Source organism: Solanum tuberosum, unplaced genomic scaffold (genome assembly GCF_000226075.1).
Source record: "Solanum tuberosum cultivar DM 1-3 516 R44 unplaced genomic scaffold, SolTub_3.0 scf00005, whole genome shotgun sequence".
Taxonomy (NCBI): domain Eukaryota; kingdom Viridiplantae; phylum Streptophyta; class Magnoliopsida; order Solanales; family Solanaceae; genus Solanum; species Solanum tuberosum.
The window spans coordinates 472,172-488,488 of record NW_006238931.1 but is presented as its reverse complement, the minus strand read 5'-3'; the positions used below and the strand labels follow the sequence as shown (position 1 = coordinate 488,488).

Genomic DNA, 16,317 nt, shown 5'->3' with positions numbered 1-16,317 from the left:
ATAATTTGTATCTTACAGAAAATAGAAGCTTCAAGCAGCCATAAGAGGGTAATTGAGAGGCTTCAAGGCAAACAGCCTTGTATCTTGATCTTGGTACTTTATGAAGCAAAGACGGAACAACTCCAGAACTTAAAGAATATACTATTGTAGTTCCAGGAAGCCTCTGGGTTGACGAATAATTTGAAGAAGAGTGAAATCATCCTTAGTAGGTGGATTGGATGAAACAACAGAATATTCTTTAAAGTTTCTGTATAAAAATCAATCACTAGATCAAAACAGTACCACTATATCCTGTATAAAAATGTAAGGGATTTCGCTACAAGAAACTTTGAAGGTATTCTACGTGGCTCTACAAGGAAAATAGCTATAGATGTTTGGGATAGAAGACCAAGCATTCATCGAAGAAAGTACAGAATGTATATAGAGGGATGGAGGACAAATCAGATACAAATGCCACGCTGCTCCCTCCATGAAAGAGTATTATTAAAGATTGGAATGATGTCAAGTATAAGCCAGGAGATGGTATGAGACTCCATTTTAGGAAACAAAGATGGTGTCCAAACATTCCATTATGTGAAAGTCTTTCAACTTGTTTACAATATATCAAGGCGACAGATAGCTATAGTAAATCAACTTGGTGATCAACAGGGACGATATTATGGGATCTAAAACTGGAAGAAACTTGCAAGATTAGAAATATGAGGATTTAACAGAGATATCAAATTCAGTTACAGGCAAAGGATTAATTTTACGGGCAGGGTTAGGTGGATACACGAAAAGCAAGACAATGACAATGTCAGATGAGGAGAAAAAGGAGTTTCATCATTCAACCCGAGAACACCAAGAAGTATCTTAATTTCTATGGTCTGTGCTGGTGCTTCATGTGTAAGAAAGAGGGTGAGGATGTCAACCACTTGTACTTCATTGTCCTATTGGGCACAACCTTTTGTGCATGATCAGGGAAATATTTAAAGTTCAATGGGTAATGTCAGGGATGATAAAGGAATCGGTACTATGATGGAAATTTAAAAGAAAAAACTGAAGGAGAGAATGATGACAACATGAAGGCTAAGGAAGCGGAGGGTTCTTGATGGAAGATTAAGCCATTAAGTCTCTAGCCTCAGGGATGACGCAGGCACTTGTTGCGCTAAATGGAGTTAGTTGTGTATAAGTGAAGGTTGCCGAGTAAGAATTTCTAGGACATCTTTATGATTTCTACAAGAAACCTGATTATTAGTCTCCTAGTAAAATAAATTGAGAAGGGTACCAAAAGGGTCTACTTCAGATCGAGAAGCATCTATAGATTACAGGATAATTAAGAATACAGAAATACTATGTTTGATTTTATTAAAGAAAAATAGAAAGACTAAGAAAGAGCTGAAGCACTAGATTAGATTTCATGAAACTGGAAAGAAATGTTTGATACAAGAGATCGATTTTACTCTAAGTAAACCTGGGATACCATTTACGTAATCGAAAACTGTCATTAAACCACCAGGAACTGTCACGAAATGTATAAAAAAGCAATGGGGATAACATTGCTTCCTAAGAAAAGTACCTACTATCTACTGTACAGCCAAGATGCCACAATCTCAGCAGCTACATCTTTTTCAAAAAGCTTACCATCAAAAAATTTCTCCACCACGGTAAATCTCTGAGCTAGATTATCACTTCCAACAAGGGCAACACCACTTGCTTGACCACATTCGAGAATAGTGTCTACCTAAGTCATTTAATTAGAGTGACAATTCCTCACGTTTGATGAACATGATAACATGAAATGTATTACTTCTTTAGGTAAAATAACAGAAAACTTATACCTTGATCATTCAAATGCATCAGCTAAATCTTCTTCTTGTTTCAGGAAGAATTTCGCTATCTAAATCTGAACGCCTTGAGAAACCACTTCTCCTCCTGGAATATGGAGATAGAATGACAGGCAGGTTTGCAGTATCAGTTGTCAGATTTTCCAACTGAAGTGCCGCATCAGAAACTTCATTTGATTGAGAAGAGGAAGGAAGAGATACAACAGAGCTTGCATCTGCAATTGAATCCAGAGTCTGATGCTCTGATTGTATGATAGCAGCGTCTCTTCTGAGAGAATTACCTTCATCAGCTACAACATGACCAATTGGTGAAACTTGCAAATTGCTTCTTTCATGAATGCGATCTGTAATTGACGCTGTAATGTCCTCAAACAGCCTCTGTACATTTTCTAATTCCGATGAAAGAGAAGCCGCACCCTCTGATAATACCCTCGAAAACACTCGGGAGCGTGGTCGCTGGCTACCAGTGGCCTCAGTATTTTGCAACTCCTGAGAGCCGTTCAGAGAAGTTGAACTAACGCCACCAGTGTCCAGTTGCTGTGGGTGATCGCCCAATCCAATACTATTCCTAATTCGCCTAAGTGCTTCTGCAACTGGGATATGAGACAATCCCCGAGTGACACGCTGCTGTCTAACACTCTCGACTCTATTTGCTTTTGGCCTTGGTGGTAATTCGAAAGCAGAGTGGACTTGTTTGGAGCAGTAACTGTGGGCATTGCCATAAATTGGAGTAATATTTGCATCTGTGACCTCTCCCTTGCACTCAGGACACTCTTTTGTAGTTGAATCAACATAAGGTAAGTTATAAAAGCATGACCAGCAATATAAATGGCCACAACAAGTCAAAATAGGTTCTTTTGCAATATCAAAACATATATTACAGTCAAAGAAACTTGGACCATTCTTATCAACTTTCTTAACCACTACATCCATCTCCAATGCCTTTGCTACTAAATGGGATCTATCTCTTTTGCATCCTTTTCCCTTGCCTAGACAATTGTGATGTTGAACAGAATTATGACCCGTATCAGCAGCAGAATTAGGAGCCTCATTAGCAGCAGAATTAGGAGCCTCATTAGCAGAATTATGAGCTGTATCAGGAGCAGAATTATGAACCTGACGCCACCTAGCTGCAACAGCCTCAAGGTGAAGAATTCTTTGTTCTATCCTAGTATTGGACAAAGACCCTAATCCTAAAGCTGACGACTCCATAGGTTCGTGGTTCAAATCAAGATCCATTACTATAGCATTGATCAAATTATCTTCCATCAAGGACACAACTAGTATATGCTGAAATAGAGGCCTTTCAAGTCTGTTTCAGAAAGGGGAAAAAACAAACACATAAGTACATCTAAAGAGAAGATAGAAAGAAAAAAAAAACCTGCATAAATGAGATGATTGGAGGTATCTATACACTGATTTAGCATGAGTTGTACAATCGGCTTTGCTTGAAGAGAGTTGTCGAGAGAGAAGAAAGATTGGGCAGCACGGCGGGAGCGGGAGCGGGAGCGGGGGCGGAGACAAGAAGCAGGGCCGCCGGCTCTCTGCTTCCCTTATACTAATATATAAGTGTCAATTAAGTCATGGTCAACATGCCTACCTGGCATATTTTTTATGATTTTTTTGTTTTCATCAATTTGTTTTATTATTTAGAGTCTGTTTGGATTAACTTAACAAAAAAGTAGCTTTTTCGTCAAAAAATAAAAAGTAGGGGAGACCTAATTTAAATTTTTTGATTTATTTTAAGTCATTTTTTACCTTGTCAAACACTTCCTAACTTATTTTAACTCATCTTTGACTTATTTTAAGTTATATTTTATATTTGTCAAACACTTTCAGAAGTCAAAATTGACTTAAAAGTAGATTTGACCAACTGTTAAGTCAATCCAAACACCCTCTTAGTCATTTACTAATATATAAGTGCCAATAACCAGGCAGGTCAGGGTCAACATGACTGTCTGGCACTTCAAAGATATTTTTATAATTTTTTTGTCTTATTTTTTAGTCTTTTATATATTTTAAAATTTGTGTAAAAATAATTCAAATCGTATTATTTGAAAACTATGTAAAAGGTATTATCTCAATAACTAAGAACTTGAATTCTTTTAAATCATTTTTAAAAAAAATGGCTCTTGAAATTCTATGTGTGCTACATAAATTGAAACAAATGAAATCATATATATTGTCTGAAATTTACGTAAAAATTACTATAAATCACAATAATTGAGAGGTTAAAATATTTAAAAGATATAGAAAGCCCGATTTGACTCTCAAATCAGTGCCGCATAAATAGGGATATACGAGTAACATATATTGTTTAAAAATGACGTAAAAGTAATATATATATTACAATAATAAAAATAATAAAAAAATTATAGAAAATTAAGTTGATTCTCAATTGAAACAAATGAAATCATATATATTGTCTGAAATTTACGTAAAAAATACTATAAATCACAATAATTGAGAGGTTAAAATATTCAAAAGATATAGAAAGTCTGATTTGACCCTCGAATCAGTGCCGCATAAATAGGGATATATGAGTAACATATATTATTTTAAAATGACGTAAAAGTAATATATATATCACAATAATTAAAAAAAATTAAAAACTTATAGAAAATTAAGTTGATTCTCAAAATTTTATTAGTGTTACATTAATTGAGAAAAGGCGAGTAACATATATTATTTAAAAACAAAGTAAAAAATACTAGAAAATCACACACCCCTAATCCACCCCCTATCTATCCTCTCAATGAATTTTTTTTTCATAATATATAAATTTAGTGATATATTCAAATTTTTAAAAAATTATTATAGCCCTCCCCCAACTTATAGTCGGATTTCCAACTACACACATATACTTCACGAGGATCCAATTACCCCCTTGAACTATTTTAAAATGAAATTAATGTCACTCTATATGCTGAGGTGGCAAATAAAGTGTATTCACTTTCTCAAAGAGAGTGAGAGACGCTTTTTTTTTATTAAAACTTTAACTTTGCAAGTAATTTTCCCTTTTCATATTAAGTTTCTAATTATTATTTTTTTAAATTATGTTATCTTTTACTTCTATTTATCTTTTCTTTTTAATATTTTTTTGTCTCTTTCTTTTTCTCCTCAACACTTCTCCGGAAAATGCCATAAACTTATTTCATTATTCGGCTATCACTAATCGTATCATTTTCCTCTCTTTTTCCAAAAGAAATCGACTCTCCTTCTTTTAATCATAACTTCAATTTTTCATTCTCACATACTAAATTTATTGTTGCCATGTCGCTATTTTCACCTTTTTTTTCGATCTATCATAGTACGTGTTGTTATTGAATTTTGAGTAATAATAAATTAAGAAATATTTAAAAGTGAGACGGATAGATTAATTTCTAAAACACTAAAAAATACTTTTCTTAGACAATGACCATGACAACGAGATTAAAAATAGCAAAACCAATTTTTTATACTTCAAATCACAAATTCACTTTGAATTTGCCATCATATCCAACTCCAATATGCCACCCACTTTTCGAAAATTAATTGACCACACGAACTTATCAATGCTGTCATCTAGGGCTGGCAAGGGGACGGGAACGGGGACTGGGGGACGGGACGGGGGACCAATTGGCCGGGATTTTGGGGGGACAAAAATTCGTCCCATCCCGTCCCACTACATATACGGGATGGGACGGGGTTTGGCGGGACGGGATGGGACGGGGTTTGGCGGGACAGGATGGGACGGGATGTGGGATTTTTTTATATATATATGTTTATTTATTTGTATTGAAATTATATGTTATTGAATAGCATTTTTAGTTTATTTAGTTTTCAATAACATTTTTAGCTAATAAAAAATGGTTAACTGGGATTTTTTTATATTTATATGTTTATTTATTTGTATTGAAATTATATGTTATTGAATAGCATTTTTAGTTTATTTAGTTTTCAATAACATTTTTAGCTAATAAAAAATGGTTAACCCCAAGGGCATTTTGTGGCCAAAAGATAAACGAAGGGTATAATTATACCAATTCCAATACTTTAGGGGTCTTCTCCGTATAATTATTAAGTTAGATACTTTTTATTCTATTAGTACTTTTTTTTTTGCTACAAAAGTTTTAGGCCCAAAGGTGACCTAATCTAATACACAAAGCAAAGTAAAATTAGGAAAGACAAATATAGAGAACACGGTAAAAGGGGAAAGTGACTGGGAGTAGCTCTTCTTCCTCTTTCTTGCTATAACCATTGTTGTTCATGAATCTGGAAAAATCTTAAGGGACCAACTTCCATTAACGAAAGATCGAGAAGCTGAGGTACATCTAGCTTGGATAGATTACATCTTAGACGCTCCAAATTGTCACAAACGTCATGTAATCTTGTCCGATGAAGACGTCTTCAACATGATGTAGCTCAAGTCTGATGCTTTCATTTGAAGGTGAGTTCTATAATCTCTGCCTTTTTGTGACTATTATGAATCTTTCTTGTATCTCTTGGTATTGATGATCTTTCCCTGAAATTAGAGAGTGCTTTATTCTTGTTCTTGACGATTTGTGTTGCTCATTTCTTGTTTACACCTATGTAATCTTACCTCTTCGAGTCCATGTCCCTAAATCCTTGTCCTTTGACAGATTGAGCTCACAAGGAGCTAATACCACTGTCTAAAGAGCTCCGATTTAGGCCCATGTTCTTCAGATGAGGTACATCTTGCTCCTTCTTCATTATTTCCTTGTCGTTGGCATTGAAGTAACATGAACTCATTATATTGCAAATGAGGGATTCTGACAGTAGGAAATTCTTATATTTGGAACTTTATTTGCATCTAGTTGAATGAGTGCCTTCCCTTCCTTAGGTACATCCATATATGTGTTAAAAACTTTAAAACCTCTACCTGCACATGAAAAAATAAAATTAGCAAAATAGTTCACAACTTTGTTCCCTTCCCTGAACACGTGAGACACCTCCACTTGTCCATCCCTCCTCAACCATTGGATCTTTTTAATCAGCAAGCTAATACTCCATGGAGTTTCCCAAATGCCATCCAATATTTTCGACACAATTAGTGAATCAGTCTCCAATATAACAGGTAATAGATTGTGTGACATACAAAATTGCAATCCTCTTTCAAAAGCAATGACTTCTGCTTCCAGACTTGTTTTGAAACCCAACTCTTGTGATGTTGTATATATGAATTCTCCATTCCAATTTCTGATACAGAAACCTCCAGCACTAGGTCTTGGATTACCTTTTGATGCACAATCTGTATTACATTTGTACACCCCCATGTTAGGAGGTACCCAATATATCACCTTAGTAGCTAGAACAGATATGTAATTCTCAAAGAATTTCACCATCATAGACCAATCTTTAGGTATGTTCCTTAACCAAGGATACCTAACCATAGCAAGATTGTGAATATTTCTAGTAATTTCTGCCAACATATTGTACCTAGATATTTTACCTCCATGCTTCACTGTGTTTCTCCCTTTCCAGCTCTCCCATAGAATAAAACCAGGGATAGCATTGAATAATGGTCTCAGTTTAGCACTACAGTTTGCATTCCACCATTTAAAAATGGTGTCCTTCAGTTGCAAAAAAGGCCCCTCAATTCCAGCAGCTCTTCCAACCATGTTCCACAAAAATTGAGCTTTATGACAAGCAACGAATAGATGTTCCCATGTTTCATCCATATTAAGGTCACAACAACAACAATACACCACCTCTTCTATCATCATCTTGACCAAAAGTTCCCCAATAGGAATTCTTTGTTTGACCAATCTCCAAAAGAAGAAAGAGATTTTAAAAGGAACCCCTTTTTTCTATACTTTTCTAAATTCTTCCTGATATACCTCAGGAGTCCTTAAAATTTCCCAGGCTGATCTGATGGAAAACTTACCTGTGTGATTGGACATCCAGTAAGGTTTATCCGTCTCCTCACACTGTTGAACAATATAAATTTCCTTAATAATGTGGTTTGCTACTTCTTTAGGGAAGGTATGTCTTATCAACTCCTCATTCCACTTGCCATGTACCATCAATTTACTAATGTCTTCTTGTAACATATTAGAAGAAAATGATACTGGAAAATAGTAATGTAATGCTCCAATTTGAGACCAGTTATCATACATAATACTAGAAGATCCATTGTTAGGCTGCCACCAAATTTCTTGATCTATGGAATCCCTAGCCTGTAACATATGTTTCCAAGTCTAAAAGCCTCCCTTCCACTCTACTATTTGAGGTCTACACTTTTTACAGTATTTGTTCCACATGAAGTGTAACCACATAGAGTGTTTGGTCCTAAAATTCCACCAAAGCTTCGCAAACAAAGCTCTTGATACATCAAATAATGACCTGAAGCCTAATCCTCCTTCCATTTTAGCTTGACAAATGTCAGTCCAAGAAACCCAATGCTTATTTTTGCAACCTTCTTTAAAACTCCACATAAATCTTGTAATTAGGAGGTATGATAGTTGATAGTTGATATATAGGGACACTTTGCAACACATTATTAATTAGAACAACCTTTCCTCCAAAAGAGAGCAATTTTCCTTTCCAAACTTGTAGTTTATTCAGCACTTTCTTCATCAGGTCAGCAAAGTGAGTTTTCCTTTTCCTAGCATGACCAATTGGACATCCTAGGTATGTTAAGGGAAACTTACCTCTAGGAAATCCAGAGCATTCCTCTATCAGTTGAATATCTCTATGAGCAGCCATAATATGCACAAAAAAAAGCACTTTTGTCTCTATTAATCTTTTGCCCTAATTTCCTTTCATAGTCCTGCAAAGTATTCATTAACAAATTTATAGAGAAATTGTCAGCATTAACAAAAATTGTGGTATCATCAGCATAAGCCAAGTGAGAAATGTTTTCACTCCACTTAGGTAATCCAAAGCTCTTATACTGAGGACAAGAGTGTAGGTTATTCAATGCCCTTGAGAGAACCCTAGCAACTAATATAAATAATGAAGGGGATAGTGGGTCCCCTTGTTTGATCCCTCTAGTAGAATGGAAGAATCTGGATGCTTGCCCATTAATCAATATAGAGTACCAATTATTAGTAACTAGTCTCCAAATCTTATCTGAGAATACATTATTGAAGCCCATCTTGGCAAGAACTTTCATCATAAATCCCCAGTCCACTCTATCATAAGCTTTCTCCATGTCTAGCTTAAACACTACATTAGCAGTATTACTCCTCTTTCTGATGTCTACTATGATTTCTTGTGCAAGTAAAACATTTTTAGTAATGTTCCTTCCTTTAACAAATCCAGATTGGTTATTTGAGATAAGCTTAGGCAGCAGTCCCTCAAAACGGTCATGAATGAGTCTAGTTATGATCTTATTTAAGAAGTTACTCGGATTGATAGGTCTTTAATCAGAAAAAGAGACCATATTTTCTCTTTTAGGGATTAAGATTAGATTAGTGTGAGTAATAGATTTTGGTAAAGTCAAACCACTAAAAAAGGCTTGTATTACAGCAAATATATCATAACTAACAATATCCCAGCAAAACTGATAAAAATGACCTGTAAATCCATCAGGACCACTAGCACTGTCTCCATTCAACTCAAAAATTACCCTTCTGACTTCATTTAATGAAAGAGACCTGTTCAATTGCACATTATGTTCTTCAGATACCAGCCCAGTAACTAAATCAATTAAGGTCATATCTATATCATCTGACCCTCCTGTAAATTGCTCATCATAAAAATTATTGGCTTCTGTCTCCACTTCCTTACCCTCAGTCCATGTACCATCAGCTTTCTAAATTTTATCAATGTGCAGTCTCTTCCTTCTGCCTTTTAATTTTTGGGGGTGCGGAATTCATCTGTTCTTATATTAATTTTAGCTAAAGGTTTTATTATAATATTCTTTGGCTAAGGGTTTTAATCTTGATATTTCTTTAATATTATTTATGATGTATTCTAGGTATAACATATCTTGGGTTCTTAGGTACATATATAAATTATTCTCCATTAATTGTTCTAGTAGTTTTATATTTTCCATAGCTTCTGTGCAATTTTGTAAATATTCGTAGTTCATTTTAATCTGAATCTTCTATTTCTAAATCATATATTTCGGGGTCTGAATATAGATCATGTAGGTCTATCTCATACCATTGTTGGTTTAGTATATCTTTTGATTCATCGTCATTAAATATTTTTTCCCATATAATTCTTCTTAATTCCACTATCTTTATATCTTTAAGTATATATAAAATTAAAGTTTTATAACTTTTTATCATTTCATCATGCATATATGTAGTCATGTCCTTTGTTATGCAGGTTTTTGTTTTCAATTATTCCTTCCTATCATATTCATAATTGATTAAATTCATATTAGATCATTATGAGCTAGATTATCTTTTATCATGTTCTCCTGTCACTACTAGCATCGTACTTTAGCAGATACTTCCTCCTTATCAGCGCCTCAACTGCGTTTACTCCCCTAACAACTTTCCTCGCCTACTGGTTTCAACATTAGGATGGCATAGTATAAGAGTTTTCTCTCTGTTTCCAGTGTGCTAATAAACTAGAAATCATGATTCAAATAATTCTAATACATAATAACTAACATAAATTTATTCAATCATATATATGATATTCAGGAATATATGAAATTAGTTCTGCATATTTATTAAACAATATACTTTTGCCTCTTGCTCATCCATGATATTTGAAGGTTGCTCCATTATCTATTAAGTATGAATATCTTAAGTATTTTGAGAGTATTTGAGAGTGTTTTTATGAAAGTTTGCTTCGTTTATTGAAGGCTTGCCTCTTATGTTCCATATACATTCATTTATATAGAAAGGAAATTCTATCCTATAGCTACTTTACAATAATGCACAATAATGCACATCCTATACTACTTAATAATGCCCCTAATAATTTACAATAATGCGCCTACTTTACGACTTTTTTACATAGTACTGTACACTTTATACTATTTGCTTTTGGCTTTGTCGGCCAAATATGTCTTCTTTGCCTTATCTTCTTATCTCTTCAGTCTTCCGTCTCTATCTTCTATTTCTTTTCTTCTTTATCTTCTTATCTCTTAGGCTTTGATTTGATCATTCCAGCTGGACATCTGGAATCACATTGTCTTCTTCATTACATTTTGAACATATATGGTCAGGGTATTTGTGTCCAATTAGCTTGCAATATCTAGTTAATAGCTCTGACGAAATAAATCATGCCTTTAATGCTCTTGTTGTAGGTCTTTCTTCTGGTTTTAATAAAGATAAAATCCATTTCTGGACTTCATCCATATCTGATTTCCTTAGCTCTCTTGAGTTGGCATAAATCATTAATTGATCTCTGGAATAGTAACTCCATATAGCATTTCCATTTAAATAATTTGGCTAATCCTTTTTCTCATGTTGTAGACTATCTGCATACGTCGAAGTTTGTGGTTCTGTGGTTAATGGGTTCTTTGCTTTTTGTGTAAATGGTTTTTCAAATAACTGGTTTAAATTTGTATTTCGTTATTTTTTTCAATAACTGGTTTTCTTGTATCTGCAACTGTATTTAAACAAACATTATGGGTTTTTAGGTGTTTCCCAACGTCACCTCTTAACTCTGGATTTGTAAAGTCTTCCGATCGACTTTGCTCCGCATTTTTACAGTCATGCTGCTGACTTGTACTAGCTTTAGACTTCAGATTATCTTCATTAGTCTTTAGCTTTTGTATCTCATTGTCCATACTGTCCACTTTTATACAAAGTGTAGTAATGGTTTTGAGTATTTCTTCAATTATATTTTCTTTCACAGTTTGAGTAGCTTTGTCTTGATAAGTAATCTGCAATAACATTCTTATCTGTCTTTATTACTTCAATAGTAAATGTAAAATTTAATATATTTAATACCAATCTTCTTATTTCTTTTGTAGTTACTGAATCTTGTATTTTTCTTGGTAGCCACCATTTCACTTGTGTATTATTTGTCCTTATAATAAATTTGTAATATACAATATATGGTTCAAATGATAATAAACATTTATATACCGAATATAATTCTTTTCTGTTTATTTTCCATTTTATTTCTGTATTAGTAAATGTTCCTGAATAATATCTATAATGATGTTCTATCTCTTCTTTATCATACCTGTATTTTAAGACTCCTCCATAACTCTTTTCACTGGCATCTGATTCTACTATATAAGTAAATTTTTGTTTTCATCTGGGAAATATAGTTTAGGTAGGTTTTTTACATAAATAGTTTTACCTTTTGTATTTGTATTTGGTCTTTTTATCAAACTGATACTCTATATCTTTCTTTAATTTTTGTTGTAATGGTTTTAAATTCTCTGCTAATTTTGGTATGTATTCTCTTACTTGATTTACTAGTACCTAAAAATGATTGTAATTTCTTTTTTGTATCTAGTTGTTCATTTGAGTTAATTATTTTTTGTACTATATGTGTTTACATTTTTATTCCATTTTTATCTATTTGTATTCCTAAGAATTCTATTTGTTTTTTCATTATGTCCGCTTTCTTTTTACTTAGGCTTATGCCTGAACATTCTATGATATGTATAAACTTTTCTAATAACTTCATATGTTCTTCCTGTGTTTTGGAATATAGTAATATATCATCAATATATACTACACAATTTTCTAATTGTTTAAAATAGTTATCCATAAAGTGTTGATATCTACCTGGTGCATTTTTATATCCAAATGGTAATACATTCCATTCATAAAATCCTTGTGGTACTATAAATGTTGTAAGTTTTTTAGATTCTTCTTCTAACTTTAAGTGGTAAAATCCTGATTTGCAGTCAAATTTACTAAAGTAATTATATCCTTGTATTTGTCTTATTTTTAATATTTTATTTGGTATTGGGTAATTATATGTTTTAGTTTTTGCATTTAAATTTCTATAGTCAATAACCATTCTACTTTTTCCTCTTTTTTGTTCACTATGTTTATTTACTATAAATGCTGGGCTTGTATGTTTACTATTAGTTTTTTGTATATATCCTTTTTCTAGTAATTCATTTATATGTATCTTAAATTCTGTTAAATCATTAAAATTATATTTTAATGGTTTCTGTGTTATTATGCTATTGTTGTCAATTAGCTCAACCTTTATTTTTGTTTTATGTTTTTTCCATCCTTGTAAAGGGTCTTCGCTATATAATAATTCTAATTTATCCTGGATTATTTTTACTTTGTCTATAGAGAATATAATTAATTCTATTTTTGAGTGTTCTTCTGCTATATTTTCTAGCTTTTTGTGTAATTTTTTCACTTCCTTTTATCCTATTCTGTTGTTTTCCGTTTTTTGTTATTCACTCTCTTTGCTCCTATTTTTGTTTACATGGTGTTGTTAACCACCAGTGTGTTTTTGTTATTATGTGTGGGTATAATTTTTCTAAAAAGGGCATTCCTAATAACATGTCTTTTGTTGTAAATTCAAAGTTATATATTTCTTCTATGGTTAATATCTTATCCCATATTTGTATTTTTATATTTTTTGTCTTATATGTGATCATGCTTCCTTCATTATTAAATCTTGTTACTACTAAATGTGTTTTTAACTTTTCCCATTTAGTTTCTGGTAAGCAATTATATTTACATATGTTAGCTTCTGCTCCTGTGTCTATCATTGAAGTATAATATCTATTATAATATCCTTCTACTATTATTTTTGCAAGTATATATATTTTTGTCATAATAAAGTTCTTTTTATTATTACTTTTTTGTTTTCATAATTTATTGTTAATTGTTTATCTTCTAGGTTATATGGTTTTACTTTTTCTAACCATTTTATTCCTAAAGTAATATTTTTATCTCCTTGATATATTTTAAATTTCATTACTATTGGTATTCCTCCTATAATTATTTCCTTTTCTGTTGTTTCTTCAGTATTTATTAATTCTTTTGGTAGTTCAGGACATAATTGTTTCGTAGTTATTATTTCATCTTCCGTTACTAATTCTCTTGTAATATAGTTTTCTTCTTGTCCAGTATTTATTAATATTAAGTATTTTCTTTGTTCCATTATTCCCGTTATGTAGTTATGATATGGTTTTATTTCTTCTATCATTTGTTCTATTAATTTTTGTGGAGTTTTATCTGTTCTTCTAGAGGTACTCATTTTTGATGATATTTGTGGTATTTCATAGATTATTCTTTTTGATGTACTTAATCTTTCTTTTACTATTTCTAGATCTTTTTCTATATCAATCTTCCTATAACTATAATCATTATTATCTATAACTGTAACTATGCTTTCAAAAGGATTTTCTATTTTTATTTTTTTTATTTTATTTTTTGCTGTTATTTTATGTTTTGTTGTTAAGACATATAAGTTTTTACATCTAGCTGTAAATATTTTACTTCCTGGTGCTAGTTCTATCCCTGACATTTTCCAATATAATACTAGTGACTTATCTATGTTTCTGTCATTTACTGCTACTGAGTAGTTAGCACTTATTATGAATTTAAATTTTTGGTATATTAAGTTTTCTTTTGAGTCACTTATTATGCTTTTTTCTATAGGTTGTATAATTCTATCATCTGCTAAGTATATTTCTATAGGTGTATCTATTCCTTCTCTAAAACATGCTTTTATTAGTATTTCTGTTCCTCCTAAATGTACATATTTAATTGGGTTTTTAGCCTTAATATCTTGTATTTCTTTATTTATTATTCGCTTATTTATTATTGGTATTTTAGCCTTACCTTTGGTGTATTTACAATCTATGATATGTTCCTTTTGACTTACTACATAATATTCTTCTTTTTGTCTTTTAAACCAATTTCTTATTGTTGGTATTTCTAATATTTTTTTCACGCTTAGGTCTAATTCTTTTCCTTTTATTTGTTCAAATATATTATTATCAAATATTATTTTTGTTCTGAAGATTCTTCATCTTGATATTCTTCTTTTAGTTATTATTTGTATATCTTTTTCAGTCATTTGTTATAATATAGAACTCATTGTTTGATTCCATTTCTATATCATTATTCATTTCATTTTCTGATATTTCATATATGCTATCTTCACTTTCTAATTCATAATCTATGTATTCTATCTGCATATATTTTTCATCGTCTATTATTATTTCTGATATTTGTTTTTTCTTTGGATTTTTAGGTAATTTACAATCTCTAGCTATATGTCCTATTTTGCCACAATTATAACAAGTACATTCGGTTAATATTTTCTTTGGCCTATATGATCTTTTAGTTTTGTAATTTTTTACATAGTATCTCCTTTTTGGTTTTTTATGTTTATATTTTGATTTGTATTTTTTATTATACTTCTTTTTATAATATCTATCTGTACATCCGAATTGGGGTGCCGTTTTACTTTTGCAACATGCTAAGTTTTTTACTAATATTTTTTCCATTTTTATTTCTTCTTTATGTTGCTCACATAGCAACCATCGTTGCAAGAATTTCATTCTAGCTCCTAAAGTTTCTTTTAATTCTGCTTCATTCCAACTTTTTATTACTTTTGAACTAAAAGGTTCGGATAATTTTGTAAAATATAGTTTCCTTATTCTTTACTTTCTTCTGTACTATATGTTCCTTTATAATAGTATTCTCTAAATGCACACGTATATTCATCTATATAGCACATATTACATACTGCTAATTTTGTCATTAGATTCCTGTTTATAATTTTTTTCTTTATTTTGTTCTTCTACTTCTGTTGTCATACTACTAAATTCATTTCTTATAGCTATTTCGTATTTATATAATTATTTTCATAGTTGTAGTAGCTAATTCACCATCAAAATTTTTTATTACTTCTTAAAAGTTTTTAAACTTTCATCTGATAGATTTTTGTAGCCATAATTTTACTGTTTCTATAAGTAGTTCTTTCTATATATCCTGGTGTTTCTGTCATTCTATTTTGTTATCTATTAATTGTTTTGATATATAGCCCATCCATAGTTGGATTGTTTTATTTATATCTTCTACACAGTCCAAGTCTAAGAAATTATGTTGTTCTGTCATTGGTTTTGGTGTCCATTTTTTATTCAGTCTTTTATCCCATATAGTTTTATTTCTATCATATTGTTCATAGTTAGCATTATAATATTTTGGATTTAAGTTTTTTGGATTTTTTACTCCTGATGTACTGGGTTTTTCATCCTCCATTTTGACATCACCTGTGTTTACTTCTGGATTTTTTGTCATGTTTTCTAAGAGTTTTGTATATGTTTCACTTGTTTTTGAATGTTGTTCATCTAGATCATTGTCGTTTATTTCATCAATTCTTATGTTATCTTGGTTATTTTCTTCTAGTTCTTCTTCTAATTGTAATTTTTCTTTAAATTTATTTATCTCATTTGCTAATTTTGTTTTTTGCTCTTTTTCTTTTTGTTTAATTTCATACATTTCTTTTAATACTGCTAATTCTTTTTCTAGTTCTATTATTTTAGTATCTTTTACTTCTTCTAATTGTTGTACTTCCTTTTTTGCTTGTTGTTTTATTTTTTCAATTTCCGTTTTTCTATCTATCTCTTCATTTTCTT

The 16,317-nt window shown here is 31.5% G+C and overlaps 1 protein-coding gene and 1 long non-coding RNA gene across 3 annotated transcripts in view; one reads left to right on the top strand and one right to left on the bottom strand.

Moving 5' to 3' along the window:
- Positions 1–1,371: 1,371 nt before the first annotated feature.
- LOC102579795 (uncharacterized) lies at positions 1,372–3,349 on the bottom strand. Its single transcript, XM_015308322.1, has 2 exons — positions 3,241–3,349; positions 1,372–3,138 (listed from the first exon to the last, which is right to left on the bottom strand). The coding sequence occupies exon 2, from the start codon at positions 3,093–3,095 to the stop codon at positions 1,839–1,841; it is 1,257 nt and encodes a 418-aa protein (XP_015163808.1). The 5' UTR covers positions 3,096–3,138; positions 3,241–3,349; the 3' UTR covers positions 1,372–1,838.
- A 2,607-nt stretch (positions 3,350–5,956) lies between these two features.
- LOC107060390 (uncharacterized) overlaps positions 5,957–16,317 on the top strand; it is an 18,162-nt gene continuing 7,801 nt past the window's right edge. For both annotated transcript variants that reach the window (XR_001473336.1, XR_001473338.1), the window contains exons 1-2: positions 5,957–6,255; positions 6,449–6,517. This is a non-coding gene — a long non-coding RNA (uncharacterized lncRNA). The remainder of the gene's footprint in view (positions 6,256–6,448; positions 6,518–16,317) is intronic.

Bases quoted from the DNA above. Each gene is read 5' to 3' on its own strand.
- LOC102579795 (XM_015308322.1), bottom strand. From the start codon at position 3,095: ATGGAAGATAATTTGATCAATGCTATAGTAATGGATCTTGATTTGAAC.